The sequence below is a fragment of the Pseudophryne corroboree genome, chromosome 1 (assembly GCF_028390025.1).
Source record: "Pseudophryne corroboree isolate aPseCor3 chromosome 1, aPseCor3.hap2, whole genome shotgun sequence".
Classification (NCBI taxonomy): Eukaryota; Metazoa; Chordata; class Amphibia; order Anura; family Myobatrachidae; genus Pseudophryne; species Pseudophryne corroboree.
Genome location: NC_086444.1, coordinates 185,223,114 through 185,245,644, shown reverse-complemented (window position 1 = coordinate 185,245,644; position 22,531 = coordinate 185,223,114). Strand labels below are relative to the sequence as shown.

Below are 22,531 nucleotides of genomic sequence, written 5' to 3'. Positions count from 1 at the left end.
TAGATGCCGTGCGCAGCCCAGCATCTTCAGGAGTGCTGGACACGCCCCCAGAGTAACAAAACAGGGATGCCACATGGCCACGCCCCATAATACTGATCACTTTCCGATCACCAGCAAATTTTTTATTGTATATATACAGAGGTAATAGACTGATATTAAACAGGTGGCGATACTAAGCAATATATACAAATATACAACTGTAGTTTTGTTATTAATATATTCATATATTTTTCTTGTTAGCATTTTATATATGTATTATATTAATGTATGTTTTTGCCATCTTTATACATTGACACTGCAAAGACATACAGTGTGTGTATTTTTCAAACATGGTGCTGTAGACTTTCAATATGAAAGTGTCAGTAGTGCCAAAAAAAGCAATTTGTAGTTTAATTTTCATGTAAATTCAGGCTCCATCTCCCAATATTAGGCACTTTTCACTATGCATGTGCTCATAGATTTGCAGCCAAATATTCTAAATGTCTCAGCAGGGTTTCTTCCAGAGCCCATAATGTGGAACCTTTATTGATTTTAATGCTGGGTGATTTTGTAAGTAGGTTGCTGTGATTAGTGCTTCTACCTAAAATTTGTATGGAAGATTGACGTCCATTAGCGTTTGTCTTGCCCTTGCTCCCATAGCATAGTTCTTTCTTTGTTAAATCTGTTTTGTCCTGGAATTTAATATTGCAATTTTTTTGTGCTTAATACGCTGCTGCTTGAGCTCCTCTACTTATTTACTCTGCTACATTATTAGTTAGTAGTATTTCATGCTTGCACTGTAATTTGTTAAGTGGTTCAGCCATGAGTTTCACGTTTGTACATCATTAGTTACTGTATGCCCTGTTTGCCTGTTTCTGCACCTCTAACAAGGGAACTCAGTGGTGAATTTAGCTCTATTGTCTCCACTGCTAACGTAACACAGCTGTCTTTTCTTCCCTCAGCTAGGAGTGTTTGAATCGGTATCCGGTCTCTAGGTCGACAATGTCTAGGCACAGCGGCGATGCTTTTGCAACCGGTGAGCAGCTCCGTGCCTGCGCAGCTCCTGCGCGTTAGCAGGCGGCTACCCGCTGCGTCCGGGGGCTCAGCGGCTGCGTGCGATGTCACGTAGCCACCACGGCCCGCCCCGTAATGGTTCGGACACACCTGCATTGACCAGACCGTGCCCCGCCAACAGCGTTCTAACGCCATTGGCACGCCCCCTCCTGCCATACGGCCGCCTCTGCCTGTCAATCAGGCAGAGGCGATCGCAGCCGAGGGATGCTGTTAGCAACCCACTGGGCTCCAGGGGTGCGCACATGCAGTGCACCCGCTGCGCAAGCGCACTCCACCAAGGGATTCAGACTGCGATTGCTGCAACTGCAGCGACACAGTCAGAATTAACTCCTAAGTCATCATTGTGGGTTTTTTTTGGGGGGGGGCAAAACCACCCTCAAGTGTTTTGGTTCAGATTCAGTTTTTGTTTCGGATTTAGTTAAAAAAATTGATAAAAATGTATTTCAAAAATTATAAAAATTGACAGCAAAATCATATAACTTGGACCTGTTTACAATGCAATCCAGAACCCAAGTTCGGTTTTTAAATCCGAGTTCCAAACTGACAACATACCTGAGCCACTCGGAACCCCAAAGTGATTCCGAACTAGGACTCGATTCAACTTGGAGCCCATAAATTCAGGTGTGTTTTTATTTCAGGAAAACTGAACCGCACAACTGTATTAATAATGAAATCTGAATTATAACTGAGACTTCCATTTTGCTGTGCAACTGTGAAACGCGGTATACCAGCTGATAAAAAAAAGAACAAGGCAATCAGCACTTCAGGAATCACTGAGTTGCAAAAGAAGAAATGTATTTTGTTTATCGTGTTTATTTTATTTATATCTTTACATCATGGCAGGGATAGCAGCTTACGTGTGTCAGACAGAACCTGTCCTACCTCTTTGCCAAGTTCTTCCTGGAATGGCAGCTTTATTGTTCTTAAAACACCAATTTCACTGACAATATAGGTAGCTGAAGGTTTCATTTAAACCTGAAAGTAGTTAATCCCCAAGGCTATTGGCTCATTTATGGAACACTGCCATGTGTATTTACACCATGGTGGTTTAGGAAAGGGTTAAAATTTACTCCAGTATGGTTTGACTGTTTTTCTGTTAAGTGAGTTGTAATTGGTCATTTAGCGAGTGATGTGTTTATTCTCATCAGTAGTTTCTAGGTGGAACTTCTTGCCCAGCCTCTCTGTCCTAAGGCTTTCCCTCACTCTCACCCATGGTTTTTTCATAGTTTTTCTTTTTTTTTACAGTGATCTTCTGGTGTTTTTGATTTGAGTTTTTGTGTTTGTTTGGCGGTATGAATGGTTATGTTTGTGTTGATTTAGTCATGTTCAATGGGTGCGCCCTCGCTAAGTTTGGGAGTTACTGGCGAGCCCCCCTACAGGTTGGGCTGCACCACTTGTCCATGTAGAACCACCATAAATTGTATCTAGGAAAGGGTAGTCCAACAGCAAATATTCTCAATTTACCACAATACTTCCTTCCCATATCTATATCTATATATATCTATATATATATCTATATATATATATATATATATATATATATATATATATAAATTTTAATGACCATTACTGTCTCTTTATTTATGGGCATTTGGTTATTTATATTTATATGTTATTGTTTGAATTTAGGGTCTCATTTATCAACGATTAATGAAAATCGTTGTGAATGATGAACTACTATCTGTTAGGTGTTTGAAAAAAAATGGCTGGAGCACCATTTATCATCTGGAATAAGTTTTATCATTCACAATCAGTTTTATCACTTGTTGATAAATGGGCCCCGATATTTGGTATCACATGGACATGTCTTGTGCTGAGTCACAGGGCATTAAGTTTAATGCAGCTGAGAATGTTATTTGCAACTACTGTACCTCTGCAGCAGGGTCTTTAGCTATGACTACCCATCTCCTGCACTGCTTACTGTTTTCAAATAGAAAAAAAGAAAATGCAATTGCACACTCTGAGTAGTCTTTTTTTAAATAAACACTATGTGTTCTACTTTTCATGCTATAATTTCTCTAGCTTTAAGAACTGTTTTCCTTCTGCAACTTCTTTCACTTGCTTGTATACATCAATTGAGTTGGCTTAGACAAACTCCAAAATGACTTCAGATTCTGGTATAGCTTTTCTGGTATTAAGTAAAGCTTCTTATGAATCAGGAAGACTGCTCTGAAACCTCTAGAATTGCCTTTACATGATCTTACAGTTTGTGATGCAGTCTTGCAGTATAATTTTTGTAGCACCTGCAGTTTATTTTTAAATGTCATCTTCAATACATTGCCTACTGTGCTGATCACATACTGTAGTTAGGCAAAATTCAACTTGCTCAATCAATTTACAGGCTTAAAATAGGTGCTTATAAGGGTGGGCTTTATCAAAATAAGAGAAAACAAATAACGTTTTCACCAGCAGTCCACAAGAAGTCAGCAAAGAGCAGGTACTCTGTATGTAAATATAATGTAGAAGTATACATGGGATCCTGTCTGGATCCAGACTTTTGGGATCCTGGCAGTCAGAATACTGACGTCAGCATCCCGAACAGGGTCACCATTCCGGCACTGGAATCCTGACAGCTGGGATTCCAAATGACCAGCCATTGGGACACAGGACAGGTAAGCCGCACAGGAGGAGAGGTTAGGTTTAAGCTGCAGGGGGAGGGTTAGGGTTAGGCTGAGCCCCAGATGTTAGGGTTTAGGCTGCTGGGAGTAGGGTTAGGTTTAGGCACCCTCAGGGAGGGTTACAGTTAGGCTGGGGGGGGTTAGGTTTTACGCTGCGCTTGGGAAGGGGAGGGGGTAGGTATAGGCACCACTGGAGAGGGTTAGGGTTAGGCTATGGGGTGGATTAGGTTTAGGCTGCAGGGAGGACTAGTTAGGGGGCCAGCAGGGAAAGGTTGGGATTCAGATCTTCGGGATGCCTCAGACGGTATTCTGACCGCTGGCAAATCAATCCCAACCCGTATACACACATATGCAAATATACAGTATGATAAGCCTCTCCCTGCGTCAAGGCACTTCTATAAAGAGTGATCTAACTGTAAACAAAGAGAGCCACAATATATTGGGTCCCATATTCATGTGTTTAAAACTTACCTGAAAAATTCCAATATAGCACTACCTTCCACCCACTGGTCCCATATATTTTTCTAAAAACATTGCTAACCTTTTACTGGTTTATTGCAGTGTGCAAGGGTATATTATCTTTTGTTTTTTCTTTACACATAGTTTTAGCCTTTATGTTTGAGGCTACTCTTCAGTGTTGCTTCTTAGCTTCTCTGTGTTGAGTACTGCACAGGTTATCTCTACATACAAGTCTAGTTTAAATTTACATAGCCTATTATGTTTATTCAACTTGCTGCATTTACTGGAAGTATTTTTATGGTCGGTTTACTATAGCTGCTACAAAAAATTACATAATCACGTTAGAGTATTGGTATGAAGTGAACCATCTGCATATTCAGGGTCTTATGAGTGATTAAAGATAGTTACACTTCAGTAACAAGTTACTGTTACACTTCAGTAACAAGAACACAGAAGTTTGTTTTGTCTGTAAGAAATCCAATCATGACAACAAAGGGGAAACATAATTCTGGAAGGAGAAACCATAGATTGAGAGAGTTAACAAACTGAACTTGCATTGCCTAGCAACTATGTTCGGTTACTGCTGTACGGTACTGTAGAATACTTGCTGTCTGTTATGGCTCTAACAGCAATTATGTTCTGTACTAAACTGCTTTCATTTAATTAATATATATGAAACACGTAGATGAATGATCTTTGTTTAGTGGTGAATCTTAATATTAAGGTCAAGCAAAGTTGACAATTCAGAACTTGTTCATAAATAAGATTAAAATGCCATTAAAAGTCCGGATATTATTTCAAAAGACACAAAATATTTTTGTCTCAGAAATAAAAACCTGTCTTGAATTGAATGTCCATTTAGCCACCTAGACAATTGTGTTAATATTGCCAAATCAGAGAAGTGTTTCCACGTCCCGTCTGAAAAATATATATACTTTGCGCACATTGCCGCGCACTGTAAAGGGATACATTTGCCCCCCTCAGCAGCACTGCAAAGGGGTGAACAGTACCCAAGAGGTTATGAACTATATACAGTATTCAGCAAACAGCTTAGTTTACCGCTGTTTGTGACGTATTGCTTAAGTTATCTATAGATGACATTAGCCGCGCTATAGTCTCGATTAGCCAAGTCTCCATGGGGTGTAAGTGCAATGTGCTGTCACACATGTGCATTACTCAGCACCCTGTTGCCAGGTATGATAGGCTGCCGCAACACAGCGGAGGATGACACAGTACACATCCAGTACGTATACCTATATTCAAAGTTATGGGTCTGATGCAGAGTACTCCAAGCAAAATCTCTATGTGCATGCTCAGAAATGGAAGCATGCATATGTGCCTGTAAAGACAAGTGAGATCCTGACACTTATGATATTTCCTGGTCAGTACGGTGGTTCAGAGGGTCATTTCCTGGTAAGCGCAGTGGAACAGGGGGGCATTCCTGGTTGGCATGGAGGTACTGTACAGGGGGGCATTTCCTGGTTGACGTGTGGACACAGTGCAGCATTTCTTGGTTATTGTATTGACACAGAGGGCATTTCTAGGTTGGCGCATTGATACAGAGCGGCATTACCTGGTTAGTGCTTTGACATAGAGTAGCATTTCCTGTTAGCGCGTTGACACAGGGAGCAATTCTAGGTTGGCGCATTGACAAAGAGCAGCATTTCCTGGTAAGCGTGTTGACACAGGGCATTTATAGGTTGGCACGTGGACACAGAGCAGCATTTCCTGGTTAGTGTATTGACAGTACATATGGGCCCCTCAGTCCAGGAGGTGTCCCACACTGCACGCTCTGCACCCATTCAATATACCTACCTAATACACTTGTGCCATTTTCCTGGAGACTTGCACATGCACAATAGAGAAATCACTGGCAAAATAAGCTGATGCCATTTTCCCAGAGTTTAGTACTTGCCATGAAGACTCTTGCGACAGTGACACAAGGTGGGGGAGGCCCCTTGGACACCGCACTCGAGTGCCCTAATCCACATAAGATGCACAGTTGGTTAGTTGTATATTTTTAATTCTTTTATTTTTGTAATTTTCATTTTAGTAAACAGTCTCTTTCAATCCGCGTATTGTGCTGTCTGTGTGGGATGCAGTCAAAATGCCGGCTGTCGGGATCCTGGCGTTCAGAAGGCCGACGTTGGAATCCCGTCAGCCGGCAATATACCAACGGCCACAATACCGTCACCCACCTATAATTCCCACTCGGTGGGCCTACACCACGAACCGAGTGGGAATAGAAACTGTGGCGAGCAAAGCGCTGAGACTCGCTTCCTCGATACCAGTATTCTGGCAGACGAAATGCCGGTGTCGGTGTACTGACAGCCGGCATCCTATCTGGCAGTATTCCATACTGGATCCATCTGTTATCATGTGTTTTACTAAGTAAATATGAGTATTTCCCAGACCACAGTTATAAAACAACATCACATTTTACATAAGGTGTAATAAACCTCATTGTTATAGATGTACATGTATAATGGTATAGTTGATTTAGTTCCGTGAAGGACTAACTGACTAGCAGTACTAGCAGCTGCCTCATAAATGTGTGTTTGTACCCAAGTTAATTATAGTATTGATTTTCTTCTGACTATAATCTGACAATACATTTAAAAAACAAATGACATCGCAAAGCTCATTGTGTGTCAGGAACAGGAGGATGAATTTCAAAACATCTATTTGATTTCATATCATTATGTTGATTACAATGGATGCCTATCGTCATTCCACAATTGAATCCAAACGGTGATTTCAGGAGTAGTACTATATATATATATATATATATATATATATATATATATATATATATATATATCGTGACACCCAAGTAATTGTACTACCATAGCAACATACAATATTTATATGAGATCTAGACAAAAATAGAAAGATTAACTGTTTCAGAAGAGACCATTCTTTTATGTGGCCAGTAATGGTGTCTGGCAACATATTGTGTACTAGATAATATTCTCATTCTATATCAGTGTGTGGAAAATGTAATTTTACATTTCTGGTTTAGGTTCTGCAATGATCAATTAGCTCTCACTGCTGTGGTATCCTGACCAAGTGAAGTAAAGTGCATCACAAATAAATATATATATATATATATATATATATATATATATATAATAGTTATATATATATATATATATATTTCCAACAGAGACTCTGGCACTCCTGTAACCTGAATGAGGCTTGCTTGCTCCTGTGCCCTCCCCTGGGGGGGTTACCTCACACAAACAATGTAGAAAAGATGAGGCGGCACTCAGAGTCTTGTGAGCCACAAAAACGGTGTATTGGCAAAGTTAACGTTTCGGGGACATGCTCCCCTTCTTCAGAACAACTACAACAGTGACAAAGGTGAACAATAAATACCCTCACTTACCCCTTTATCCTCCCCCACCGGCGTGTACCTCTGTCACGTTGCTCGCAGCTCTATCCTGACACTTCCAGCTTCCGGCGGCCGGGCGAAAAGTGACGCCGCGGGACCCAGAGTGCTGCCATGGCTACAAGGCTGGGTCCCACGGCGTCACTTCCACCCGGCCGCCGGAAGCCAGAAGTGTCAGGATGGAGCTGCGGGCAACGTGACAGAGGTACACGCTGGTGGGGGAGGATCAAGGGGTAAGGGAGGGTATTTCTTGTTCACCTTTGTCACTGTTGTGGTTGTTCGGGGGGCATGTCCCCGAAACATTAACCTTGCCCATACACCGTTTTTGTGGCTCACAAGACTCCGAGTGCCGCCTCATCTTTTCTACATTATATATACACTCACAAACATTATCAAGTCACATTACTATAACCACCAGCTAATAGCCAGAATAACTGCCGTGTGCAGCATGGACAGCAGCTACACGTTCACTGAACTATTGTTTTAGACACGTCTGGTATCCCCCATGTTCATTTTGACAGTGAACTGCTCCACTGTAGCGTATCGGTCGGCCATCACGCACCTTCATAGCCGACATTCACTTCTCACATCAATGGCACATGGTGCTCTGCAGTTTCCACGCTGATTCTTCGCAATGGTGCCATTTGTCCAGTCACAATACACCTTCAGCACAGCAGCACGCGAGCAATTCTCAAATTGCGCTATTTCAGAAATACTGCCACCCTTGGCCCGAAAGCCGATAATCATCTCTTTTTGCAACTAAAATAAATCCCCCTTTTACTCATGATATCAACGAATGATATGTGTACAGACGGCCTATCGCACACCTTATATACCCACCAAGCCAGCACACGACACGTGACTTCATGGGCTATGTATGTGCTGCCGGCATACAGTATATATATAATAAGTACTGTAGCTTGTTACTGGTGGGTGCGGGTCAATAGATTTACACAAAAAGGTCTACAGTCAGTCAGACAGTTGAAAAGATCGACCTGGTCAAAAGGTCGACTGGGCCAATACAGATGTGTTCTTTTATATCCTTGCCTGCGATGTGTATGCACACTCCCAGTAAACACTGGGTAGCCAGCGGAGGTAGCGTAGCCAGCAGTGGTAGCGGGAGCATGTGTGCACACTACAGACCTAGGGCCTTTTCATTCCATCAACCAATCCCTTATATCTGTCACTGTCCAATGATACTTTCGCTTCCTCATGTGACACATTTTTCTACAAAGGCATAATTTTGTTGATTGGCAATATTTTTATGTAGCCTTCAGTTAGCTGTCTCTTCCTGAAGATTATGGGGTGACTCTGTGTTGAAGAAATGCAAAAGAGAGCAAGTAACTCATACTGTTCATGTCCACTTTGAAGTGCTCCTCTCTCAGCTTCTCCTGGAGAGAACATGCAGCTGACCTTTCTAAGAGTGGGTAACTCATGTCCAGATCCGCCATCAGGGGGGACTGCTAGGACTCCGGTCCCGGGCCCAGACAGAGAGGAGTCCTGTAGAATTAGGGAGACTATATAATTTATTTATTTTTTCTAATATATTTTTTCACTTATAATACATACTATATGCTAATCACTATTCATTGACTACTGGATGTCAACTATTAGGCAAAAAACATTCCATTATTTACAATCATAATGGGTGAAAGGCACAATAATTTGCCCGGGGGAGGGGGAGGGGTTGCTGTCTAATCTGTCAGCCTTGGGCCTCATAATTTCTGATGGTAGCCCTGCTCATGTCATTAGGCCCCATCCCCACTCCTGTCATGGCAAACAGCTCCGAATCATGGTTCCATGGGGAAGGGGTGGGGCTAAAATTACACCATTTATATCATTTTAGCAACGCCTCTACACAGACTCAAGATTCCCTGTATCATCTCCCCACCCTGCCTACTTCACTTTGTTTTAAATCTGCCCAACCTGCTATGCAACAAGGTGCAAAGTCACTTCATGTTTAACTGTACTTCCAGTGGTGCAAGGGACTACCCATAAAATCATGTCTCCTGCACCTTCTGGGAGAGTACTGTAGGTAAATATGCAGTGACCTTGTTGCACTTCAGGTTGGACAGATTTAAAACGAGCAGGGAGACTTGCAATAGAACAACTGAGAGAGGTGTCTCCAAACTCATATCTAATATGCAGTATAAATATAAAGCTGTCCAGCATTTGTGGGCGACATGCAAAGCGGACAGTATTTACCCTGCATGAAAACAAAAAACTGTATTTGCATCCCATACAGTGCAACATGGTTTGTCCAGGTTCAGAATTACAGTCCTTTTTTTTATGTTTGCTTTCAACTCAGAATCAGGCTTTATAAGTTAATATCGCTACTTGTATCAAAACACCTCTGAATAGGTGAAAGTTACCAAAAAAAGTCAATTCAGGAAATTTAAACATGAAAATAAAAAGAATCTAATACGGTTTAGGTTATGAACCGCCTTGGATAATCAGCGCAGCTACAGCAGTCATTTAATTAGTGTTGACATTCCAGAGTCCCAGCTATCATGTTCTACTTCTACTAAACTTTGACTACATCTCTCTAAACTCGCTTGGGTATAAGTAGAGAACAAACAGAAATTAGGATGCAGACACGATTGACAATAAAAATAGCTTAGTGTAATGTGCAGGTAAGTGTCACAGTGATTGGCTCCAGCTTTTGTATGTATTTAAGAAAATTACTATATAAAGACTAAACAAAGCAAAATCACAGCTGCTCCTAGTTCAGGTAATGATTTCCAATGCTAAAATACAGCAAACAGCAAAATAGTGTTATCTTCTGCTGATTATTGGAGGCATCATTGAAAGAAAAACTGCACAGTTCGTCTTTGAAATTAGCTCATTCTCCTGCAGACTGTTTCCTCAGGCAGTTATGATTAAGTCTTTTCATATTCACAATCTTTGGGTCTTTCTGGAGACAATACTTCATTTCATTTAATCTGTTCTCCCGCTGAAATAAAACCCCTTTTCTTTCCCAGCAGAGTTCATAGATTTTAAAGAACACAAATATGTTTGTTTTCTTGTAAACCAGTGCTATCATCATTTCTGCTTAATGCTTTTACAGGCTGCTCGGAACCACTTGGGATGAAATCAGGACATATACAGGATTACCAAATCACAGCCTCGAGCATTTTCAGAACGTTGAACATGGACATGTTTACCTGGGAGTCTAGGAAAGCCCGATTAGATAAACAAGGCAAGGTGAATGCTTGGACATCTGGAAGAAGTGATCAGTCGCAGTGGTTACAGGTAATTCAGTTTCCTGTTGCTTACAATAGAACTCTAGTTTTCTTTACTGCTTAATCTGTAGTGCCTTGTGTAGAATGTGGTTCCTTCATGTCTCCATGGACCCATGGAAGAGCTTAGAAAACAGATCACACTATGGGGTCAATCCATTTACCTGCGAAGGGTGCGAGTTGCCATTGCAGCGGTGTATAAACCTTCTAGTGCCAGCACTGCCCAAAAATCCACGAGTTGGCAGTACCATATGTACAGTATACAGCCACACTTACTTCCACCCACAAAGATGTTGCAGGTAATTGTATTGACTCCTGTGTGTTATGCTCTTTCTGGTTTCTTCTGGGATAACAGAGAAGGAGAACTCTGCATTGTAGAGGAACCCTGCCTGGTACCCAGCATAAGCACACCCCAATAGCTTAAAATGAAAGTGCTGGTACACCCTTTTATAAGGTTAGGTGGTTTTCCAGATTGGACGCAATGGCTTCACATGGCTAAACAAATAATTCAGAACAAAAAAGTCTACAATATATCGTAAGCTGGCTACACAGGTGTTTCTGCATGTCCAGGGCCTGCTTCATTGTTGGTGGGCTTTAGTACACCACTAATAATACTGTAAGCATCGAAACACGGTATGTAAGCACTGAACGTTTCTTGGCATCACAATAATAAGTGCTATACAATACAATAACGCCTGCGAGATCTCACTACTGTTTAAGTACTTCAAATACTTTTTGTTAAATTGTACAACTTTATGGTGGGTAGAAGTCGGCACTTTCATACTGTGGCTCTTCTTGATATTGTATTTTTTTGCTTTGTATTTTGCACATTGTATCTGTCAGATGTTCTATTCATGTATGTAAGTTTGAAAGTTGTATTGTCAAAAAAACAAGGACATGTTTTAGTTGTAAAGTGCGATGGTTGAAAAGTTTCCCTTTTAACTGATTTTACAAAGCTTGTTAATTATGGAAAATGTTTTATACAGAAATAGTGTAACAATCTGCATAGATAATGACTAGTTATATTCTAAGGAACTTAAACAGCTGTAGACTACTCAATGTGGCTTATATTAGTATTTACTGTAGTTCATCGTACTAAAGGTAGGTACACGCCTACTGTATATGATTATCAGGTAATTGGCTGATATTGGCTGATCAGCCAGACATTGTATAGTTGTGGTGTGCAGGAGCATGAAATAGCATTGAAGCATTTATCTGATCTGCCAAGTGACTGGCATAGTGTATACCAAATAATAAATATCCTCAGTATGTTGTTCTTCAGTGTAAAGGTTGGCATCTAATTTCCAAATGTTCATTCTTTCCTGAAAGAGTCACATATTATAATTTAAACTGTACAGTTTTTTAAATGTGTATCTGTATATGACCATTGCTAGGCAGCTATGATTTTATTTATCCAAACCTATTTTAGCAAGTGAAATCAGGGAGGTAATTGTAATATGCTGAATCAATATTCTGTGTGAGATAAAGTGTCCCTGGCTGTGCATTATTACAATATAACAGTCTTTGATATATAAAGGAATATGTCATTGAAATTCGAAGCTACAATGAAAATAATACATTTAGGCAAAGAATCTTTCTAGACATAGAGTACTACAGTATAATCCATCATAAATGTGATTTCCCCCTAGGTATGCCATTTTGGGAAAAAAAGTTACAAAATGTTTTCTAAAAAAAAGTCATAAGATGAGTGCAAAGACAACATGAAGCCACAAGCCAGGACGCTGAAAGAGGGGATAGCAGGGAAAAACGTGTCCCAGGCCTGCAATGGAGGTGCAGTCATCTCCCCAGCTCGGAGTGCTCCATCTTCATCTGTAGTAGAAGCCCTCAGAAGTCCCAATGGGCATGATTCAGGTGTGTTAGCAAAGCAAAAAAGCACAGAGAGGTCTAGATTTGGGTGGGTTATATTTGTTTCTGTTAAAGTGAATACTGGCTGCTTTTGCATGTAGCCAACAAATGTAACTGTACACTGATTTCACTGTAGATTTCAGTTTGAACATACCACACTGAAATCTAAATCTCTCTGTACATGGTAAATCTGCCCCACCTGCATTGCAGCATGGTTTTGCCCAGTTGTGTGCTTTTTTTTGCTTTGCTTTATACCTGAATCAGGCCCTGTGTGTCCATAAACCATGACTATGGGTTATGGTCACATTTTATGGAGTGGGTACTAAATTATCTGGCACTGGACCTGGTGGAGGTGCTGGATGGCAGCAGCAGCCTCCTCTGGCTGCGTAGGGGGGAAGCACTGATCACCCCCCAACCCTTGATCTTCTCCAGGCTGAGGGGCACAATGGCGCAGAAAATACTATTTTCTGTTTGTTAGCAGTGGCATAGCCAGTGACACAGTTTCAGGGGCCCCGGCAGCGTAGTTTTGCTAGACTTCCGAAGTAATGCTCAGGTTACTCAGACGTCCAATGGGACTGGACGATGATCATGTTGTGGATCTGATGCTGCAAATCTGTGAAGCCAACAGTGATCATCTCTTTACAGATGACGCCACCTGCAGCATTAGCATATGTGAACGAAGACTCAGCACCAATCCACATGGCGTCAGTTTTTATTTCAGAGTTGCATGTACTGTAAGTCTGCATCGGAGTCTACATACTCAACTTTAAGCAACTATGGTCGATTCAAAGTCATCTCATCTGCATCTCCACATGTGTAGCTGGGTGGAAATGCAGCATTCATACGGATAAATGTGTCCTGGGCATGTGGATACATTTTCTGGGAAGAGAGAGAGAAAGAAAGTCTTTTTTTCTGGCACATTCTTTAGAAAGAAATATATAGTTATAGTGGTTAAAACATAACTTTTATTTAAACTTTTGTTTAAAATGCAAATCCCCCACAAAATGTACACCTATTTGATGTACATGTTGAGACAATACAGAAAAATGCAGAAAAAATGCACAAAAAATACAGAAAGAAATTATTTTATTTGATGTCACGGTTATGGTGATACTTCATATTAAATGACATCAATGTTTAAATTATTACAGTTCATTACACAAATGTAAAATTTACAGCAGGAACTTTTCTCCAGTCCTCAGAAAGGCACAGCGCACCCAGTTGGTCACTATGTTGTTAGAAATATTTTACTGGCGTTAAGCAGCAATACTGGGAAATAATTTCTTTGTAAACTCAACTGAGTCCAATGTACCCTGTAGATATTTGAAACCCTCTGTTCTGGGTCTTGGTTTGAGATAGTAAGATAGTACATATACATTGGAACAGAGTCAAATTTGAAAGGGAGTAAAAAGACTGCGTATAATTGAATTTAAGAAAAAGTGGTGAATCTGCTTACAATGTTAGAATACCCAAAACCTACTACACTGAGTATTTCCTGGAGGTCCCCCTCCAGGTACGAACCCAGCCCAACACTATTTAGCTTCCAAAATCGGACAAGATTGGGTCATCTGAGTGTGGTTTGGAAGTAACTTACTTGATGCTCTTCCTGAATCATTGATGAGAGTTCATCGATATGTAGCTGGAAGAAGGTGGGTAAGTATTGGGTTGTAGCTGAAGTAAAACTAGACGGATCTGCTTTTGGTGTTAGGCAGAAACATTCCTGTCAGTTGAAAACCTGCAATGTTAGTCCTTAGAATATAAGAAGTGGATAGTGGAATTTTGAAGAAATATCTGAGATATAGAGGAAGGAATTTTCAAGAGAGATATAGACAACTTGCTTATGACATCCTGAAGTGTGCATAAATTGTTGGCTTTTCAAAGGTGAGCATATGCAGAGATCCAGTTGATTTCAGGCAGACATCTTTCACCAAGGAGATGGTCCATACAAATGATAATGATGGCAGCTACTTTCACCAGTTCACTGGTGAGACCTCATAGATGTGGCCATCTCTCAATACAGGTGGTGAAGGTGATCCACACTGCCCGCCATGGAATAGGCTGAATTGGGTTGGGTATGTAATCCCGGGGGTCGGGATCCCAATGGTCAGAATCCTAATGCGGAGAATGCCAACAGCTTCCAGATAGGTATTTTACCCCTACCCTAACCCAGGCCAGTGACAGGGGGGAACAAAGGGTACACCTATCCCAGGCTCTGTGGATCAGTGTGGCCATGAGGTGAGGGGCACAAGAAATGGGGCTGTGGTGCCTAATATTAATTGTTAAATTGCCAGATATGGCCACCACAACTTGCCTTGGTGAGCAAAACAAAAACAAATGTTAAAGCAGCAACTCCATCTATCCATCTTCCTCCTCGTCACTTGGTCTGGTCCCAACTCACAGTCCATTTTACATATAATAACCCCTATGTGTGTAAATGTTATAGGGAATATAGATTGTATTCTTACTAGGGACAGATGCAAATGACTCAATATTCTCAGTAAAGTGTTGCATATTACGTGTGCTCCATATAAATGACTGTTAATAAATAAATATTCATTTTGTCATCTCATCTGCATATAGGTACAGCCAAATTCTCCTAGTCACACCCGCCATATGTGAAATATATTTGTATAAATATATATCATGTATACACCTTCTTTTTTATTTGTGGTTGTTTTCAAACTATTTTATTATTTAGTATCTTTAATATGAAATTATAGGAATGGTTTTATGAGCTAGTTATAGTTTCGTTTATAAGGCGCCAGTGGATTTATTTAAGCTTGTGATTTATAGCTACTTATTCTATTTTCATTGTGTTCAAAATATGAATTAGTTCATTCTGTCATTTTGCATTCAATATTTCCCACATGACTTCCTTTGTAACTACATAAACGACAACAAAAATGTTATGCAAAGTACATAGATAAGCATGCACATTGTTCTATACAAGATGAAATACACAATATAACATCCTGGTGATTCATTAACTTATGTCGTGAAAACATCCTCTAGAGAAGAATTAAGGGGGTCATTCCGAGTTGATCGCTCGCTAGCTACTTTTTGCAGCCGTGCAAACGCATAGTCGCCGCCCATGGGGGAGTGTATTTTCGCTTTGCAAGTGTGCGAACGTGTGTGCAGCCAAGCAGGACGAAAAAGTTTTTTGCAGTTTCTGAGTAGCTCTGGACTTACTCAGCCGCTGCGATCACTTCGGTCTTTTTGGTCCCGGAATTGACGTCAGACACCCGCCCTGCAAACGCTTGGACACTGCATTTTTCCAAACACTCCCAGAAAACGGTCAGTTGACACCCACTAACGCCCTCTTCCTGTCAATCTCCTTGCGTTCGGCTGTGCGAATGTATTTTTCATTAAATCAATCGCCCAGCAACGATCCGCTTTGTACCCGTATGGTGCGCGTGCGCATTGCAGTGCATACGCATGCGCAATAGTAACCTGTTCGTTGCGCTGCAAAAAACGGCAGCGTGCGATCAACTCGGAATGACCCCCTAAGTTCCCTTCTTTAAGAACCTGAGTTTTAGCAACTTTACAAGTGATACATTCTGGATCATACTCAATCAACTTTTTTTGTTTATTTTTAAGATCCTGGTGCATGCTTTCTACCAAACATATAAAATACATTTATATAATCTCATTGGGGTTAATTTACTAAAACTTCTAAAACAGAAAATTGGTGATGTTGCCCATAGCCCAATCAGATGCTGTCTATCATTTTCTAAAAGGCAATAGAGAAATAATAGACAGCATCTGATTGATTGCTGTGGGCAACATCACCAATTCTTTGTTTTAGACGCTTTAGTAAATTTACCCCATTGTGCATGTTCAAACTCCTCATCCCGCACTATCATGGGTAAATTTAATAAGGTGGGAGGTTTTTTTTTTTTTTTTTTTTAGAACTGGTGATGTTGCCCATAGCAACCAATCAGATTCTATCTATTACCTTCTAGAAGCAGCTAGATAGATTTTAAGTAGAATCTTATTGGCTGCTATGAGCAACATCAGCAGTTCTAAAAAAAAATTACCACCTTAGTAAATTTCAAAGTGTTTCCAAAATCCACTTTTACTTTGAAATCTCTGAATTCCCTCTTGCAACCCTCTCATTCTTAGTTTTTTGCTGGTTAAAAAGTCAAAATTCCCTGAATTTTTCCCTGTACATTGCTGTTTATGTTAGTGCAGCTTCTAAAGCTAAATGTAATCTCAAAGTTTACGATACAAAAGTTCTTGTGTGATTTTGTTTATTTTTGCAGTCTGCAAAAAAGCCAGAGTGAGCTTGTTGTATGTACGGGCCAAGTCCAGCAGCTCCATCCACCTACCCTCTCGTCTCCAACCTCTCTATCCATATCCCCCTCATCCTCTGAAAATGAATAATAACATGAACGTAAAATCAGATAAGGCAGATTTTGGTACAACTGACTCTATTTCTTGATGCAAATGCTCATACTGTAGATAGCGTATAAGAATTTAGTGGTATGTGGATGCTAATGCATGGGCGGTTGCAATTTAATTGCAATCACAATGGCGATAATGCTAGTTTCTTCCCTCCTCTTGTGTACTAGCAAGTGCCAACTGTGCACGTGTGCGCATGAATGTTAAAGGACTGAGACGCCCACTTTGTACATTTTTAAACACCAACATCAGTTGCATCATCAAACCTTCCATCAGCCTTATGACAGGTGCAGACTCTCTGTCTGAGCATGGCCTCCAGTGTGAACCAATAAGCATCTCTGTATTCAAGCACTGCAACACGGCCGTAAGACAGACCATCTTGTGCATCTGAATAGCCTCCTCCCAGTTACGCACAGCACATTACCAGTGCACCTCTGACCCAGTGCGTGTCATTCGCTGCTGCGCCTTTATGTATACACACAGTGTACTGCATGTGCCATGTGGGGTTTTAGGGAGATCCGTGCATGTGCAAAAGTAAAACATTGCTTAAGTCAGTGCTGCAAGTATGGCGGTACGGGGCGGTACGGTGTACCTGTAAGAAAATCCCAGGAGGTACGGCGTACCTCCGGGACGCCACCTTGCAGACACCGGGTGTTGGAGAGAGGAGAGTGCAGCATGCACCCCTCCTCTCCTGCCTGCCTGAGTCCCCTGAGTCCGGCGGCGGCGTGCACTGAGCCGGTGTGTGATCTTGCGGACAAGCAGCCAATCAGGAGCCGCTGCTGCTGGACCTCGAGCCCTGATTGGCTCGTAGACTGGCGCCAGTTCTAATATACAGGAGATCGGACTGAGGGCAGGTGAGGGGCCTCCTGTGCTGCACTCTCCTCTCCCCAGCAGCAGGCCAGCAGCGGAAGGTAGTGCCAGCTCCAGGCAGCAGCAACAACAGTGCATTGCACTGCTGGGGCATATCTGGCACTTTGGGGTCATGTGTATATGGCACTGTGGTGGCATGTCTGGTACTGTGGAGGCATATCTGGCACTGTGGGAGCATGTATATCTGGCACTGTGGGGGCATATCTGGCACTCTGGGGACATATGTGTATCTGGCACTGTGGGGGCATATCTGGCACTGTGGAGGCATGTGTATCTAGCACTGTGGGGTCATATCTAGCACTGTTGGGGCATTTCTGGCACTGTGGGGGCATGTGTATCTGGCACTGTGGGAGCATATCTGGCACTGTGGGGGCATATCTGGCACTGTGGGAGCATGTGTTTCTGGCACTGTGGGGGCATATCTGGCACTGTGTGGGCATGTGTATCTGCCGCTGTGGGGCATATCTGGCACTGTGAGGCATATCTGGCACTGTGGGGGCATATATGTATCTGGCACTGTGGGGGCATATGTGTATCTGGCACTGTGGGGGCATATCTGGCACTGTGGGGGCATGTGTATCTGGCACTGTGGGGGCATATCTGGCACTGTGGGGGCATATGTGTATCTGGCACTGTGGGGGCATATCTGACACTGTGGGGGCATGTGTATCTGGCACTGTGGGGGCATTTCTGGCACTGTGGGGACATATCTGGCACTGTGGGAGCATATCTGGCACTGTGGGGGCATATGTGTATCTGGCACTGTGGGGGCATGTGTATCTGGCACTGTGGGGGCATATGTGTATCTGGTGCAGTGGGGGCATATCTGGCACTGTGGGGGTATATGTGTATCTGATACTCTGGGGCAATGTGTATCTGACACTCTGGGGCAATGTGTATCTGGCACCATGGGGTATATGTGCATCTGGCACCGTGGAGCATTTGTGCATCTGGCACCGTGGGGCATTTGTGCATCTGGCACTGTAGGAACATATCTGGCACAGTGGGGGCGTACCTGCCACTGTGGGGGCATATGTGTATCTGGCACTATTACCCCCCCCCCCCCATTTTCATTGGCCATGCCCCATGTGGCATTTGGCCACACCCATTTGCCCGCACACAGTACCTATATAACACATTTATTCTACTTGCACCACTGGTTTAAGTCCATGAACATTGACAATGTGTGCTAATCAGACCTAAAGTGTCGGAGAGGTATTGCCTCATCCCTCCTAGCCCATAGCAGGTGAGAGCTGCAGGAGGGGCTGGGCTTAATAGAATCAGCCACAGGGGCATACTCTAAGGGGCATACAGGTATGTCCTTTTTCATCCTAAACACAGTGTGTAAGTATACACGTGCACACGCATCGTGAGTAGCCACGCCGAGCTGCATACAGTTACACCGGCGATCATCCAAAGCTGTGCCTATGGATGCGAGTTTGTGCATATGCATGCTTCCATTCGTGGGTACATTTTACTGAGAACGCATCACATTTAAGATGAACAAGGACAGAACTGTAATTATTAATTTGCAGGTTTTTAGAAATGAAGATGTTGCCCATAGCAACCAGTCAGATTCTGCTTGTCATATATCTAGCCCCTTTAGAAGATAATAGCATGAAACTGATTGGTTACTATCAGCAACATCTCCACTTCTATAATCTCACACTTTAATAAATATATATCTAAGAGAGATTACTACTGATTTTAAATAACTTGTATAAAAATTGAACTTTAAACAGTCAAAAATCAATATTCATCAATCAATATTTGAACTTAATTTCTCTTTTTATTGTTAAAACACGGAAACAATTAGTATGGTTTTTTTTTATTCCCATTCCTAATTTACAGTGATAGACAAATGATAAGGACACAGGAAGTGGCTACTTAAAAAATGTAAAAAGAAAAAAGGAAAATAGGGATGGCCTTCAACCATCGATGGTTAACAATTATTGATGGTTTGCTGCCAATGTTTGATGCTTCTGCTACCTCTGTTTCTCCCCATGCAACAGTAGCATAGAACTTAGCTCCACTCCCAATGTGACCCGCAATGCCCTACCTCCTTTCCCGATTGGCCTGATGCCCACCTATACTAGTGGCCGTTTAGGGTGTAAACCATTGATGGTTTCTTGGGATCTGTTCTTGGCCATCCCTAATTTGAATAGAGCTATATTATTTTTCCCATTTTTATGGGCATTTTCCCTGCAGTTCCAAAACTTTTAAGCAGCAAAAAAGATATGTGGTAACACTAGCCACTACTCTCTCCTCTTTATAAAACGATTATTAAAGTTAGGTAGGGCTGCCAGAAGATCAATGACCAGGCATGGAGGCATTGCAACGACTACATGCTATTGCAGGAGTATGATTATACCACTGTAGCAGGATTGTTACTCATAAACACATCTTAGGTTAGGGTGAAATGAGCTAAAGGCCCTTCGTTGCAATAACAATACATCTTTAGCCTTCTTAAATGAGAAAGAATTTATATATCACTGATAATAAAGAGCATTGATCACAATGAAAAAAATAGGGATTTATTTCCTATATAAGGAATTGTGAGTTATGGCATGTGAATTATTTGCATCTGTCAATCAAACATACACAGATTCAAACAAATATATAGACCCTAGACCCAAACAGGGGTAATGAACTCCCTAGTACCTTTCTCACAGCGTCAGGTTACCAGGGAACTTCCAATGAATAGGAGGACCAGGTTGAACAAACCGTTTTTTGTTTTTCTCTATAAATCTATGTATTTATTTATTTATTTATTTATTAACAGTTCCCTTTTATAGCTCAGCATATTTTGTTGCGCTTTACAATTAGAACAACAGTAATAGAACAAAATTGGGTAAAAACAGACAGACATAGAGGTAGGAAGGCCCTGCTCACAAGCTTACAATCTATAGGGATATAGGCATTGATACACAAGGATAGATGCTACCTATTGCATAATGGTCCACCAGATTGCTAGGTTCTTAATGGGTTGTATGATATGATCATCAGGCAATTTTTTGCAAAGGGTCAGGAGGGTGTGAGAGTAAAGAAAGATAAAATGTGAGGTTTTGTGTACTGTACAGAGAGGATTAATTAGATAGGGAAGCATTGAAGGTTTATGCAGGTGGGTCTGGATTTGACAGGCTTGCCTGAAGAGGTGAGTTTTCAGGGAACGTTTAAAGGTTTGGAGACTAGAGGTGAGTCTTATTGTGCTTGGGAGGGCACTTCCACAGAAATTATTATAGTCCTGAAAATGCTTGGGACCAGAAGTATTTTAGATTTCAGTTTTTTCCATATTTTGGATTACTTGCACACCTTAATGAGATATTTTTGAAATGGGACCCAAATCTAAACACGAAATGCATTTTTGTATCAAATACACCTCATAGACACAACTTGAAGGCAGTTTTATACTATATTTTTAATACATTTGTTCAGGAAAGTTTGTACATTGAATCAGAAAGTAAAGGTGTCACTATCTTAGTCACACTAAAAAATGTGGGATTTCAGAATATTTTGGATATCTGATTTCCGGATATGGGCGACTGTACTTACAGTAGGTATATAGCCATCCTAATTGCCATGATATTCTGTATATATTTAAATGAGTTATATTTGGAGAAACCTATGCAAATAGATTCCACCTATAATGCTTCCATGCTAGAGCAAATATATATATTTTTTATTCTAATGATTTTTGTATAAGTATAAGAATTAATGTGATCAAAATTGTGAAAATAAAAACAAAATTTATATAACAGCCAAACTTATATTGATAGTGATTACACTTGGTAGGCATTTTGCTGGAAGAAAAACTGTTTTAAAAGAGATTGCCCCCTTGTAGCAAGAAGGTGAGCCCAACCCGTTGGTTTCTGACATTTACTTTGATGTTGCTGTTTGAGTCCCTGAATGGTACAGGGCTCTCGAAGTGTAAAAAACAAGAATGTAAGTGAATTGCCTTTGACTAGATTCCACCTTCAATCATATCCTTGCTTCAGTAAGACTGAAATACATTATGCAGCCCTGGTCACCACGATACTTATTGGACTTTGTCAGTGCTTATATGCACAGGTCACTCTCTGGGAATTTTTAGCAAAAGATAAAGTGATGAAGTTGGGGAAAAAGGATAAGGGTCACACAAGAGAAATGGTTTCCAACAAATTGCAGTGGTATAATACAGTATACAGTATATACTGTTAATATGTAGCAGCATCCAGCATTATAATCAATCCACTAAAATTCTGCCACAAATACCTTTTTTGGGGGTATCAGAGATGCATCCAAGCGCTGTACTATTTGTAAACAATATGAGAGGGACAGAACAGTGCTCTGATTAAGCAGCACACTCTGTATATGAATTCAAAGTTACTAAATTGCTAAAATGTAACTTTTATTTCAATAATATTAGAAACGGGTTGGGGTTGTGTTACTGGCGGCCGGAATCCCAATGCCAGCATCCCGACACCTGGATCACGGCCATAGAATGCCGGCGGGGGGAGGGGGGGGGGGGTCAACGAAACCCTTTGTGGGCAGTTCAATCCCAGTCAGATCATACGTTGGTCAAATCATTTGTAAATGAAAGCTCAGGGTGTATACTCAATATCGTTTGTCAGGGACTCAAGGGAAATCGCTCATCT

The 22,531-nt window shown here is 41.4% G+C and overlaps 1 protein-coding gene across 7 annotated transcripts in view; it reads left to right on the top strand.

The window, feature by feature from the left end:
* EDIL3 (EGF like repeats and discoidin domains 3) overlaps positions 1 to 22,531 on the top strand; it is a 1,054,167-nt gene that overhangs the window by 893,947 nt on the left and 137,689 nt on the right. For all 7 annotated transcript variants that reach the window (XM_063963959.1, XM_063963960.1, XM_063963957.1 and 4 more), the window contains one exon: positions 10,589 to 10,773. In XM_063963959.1, the coding sequence (XP_063820029.1) occupies positions 10,589 to 10,773 (185 nt within the window). The remainder of the gene's footprint in view (positions 1 to 10,588; positions 10,774 to 22,531) is intronic.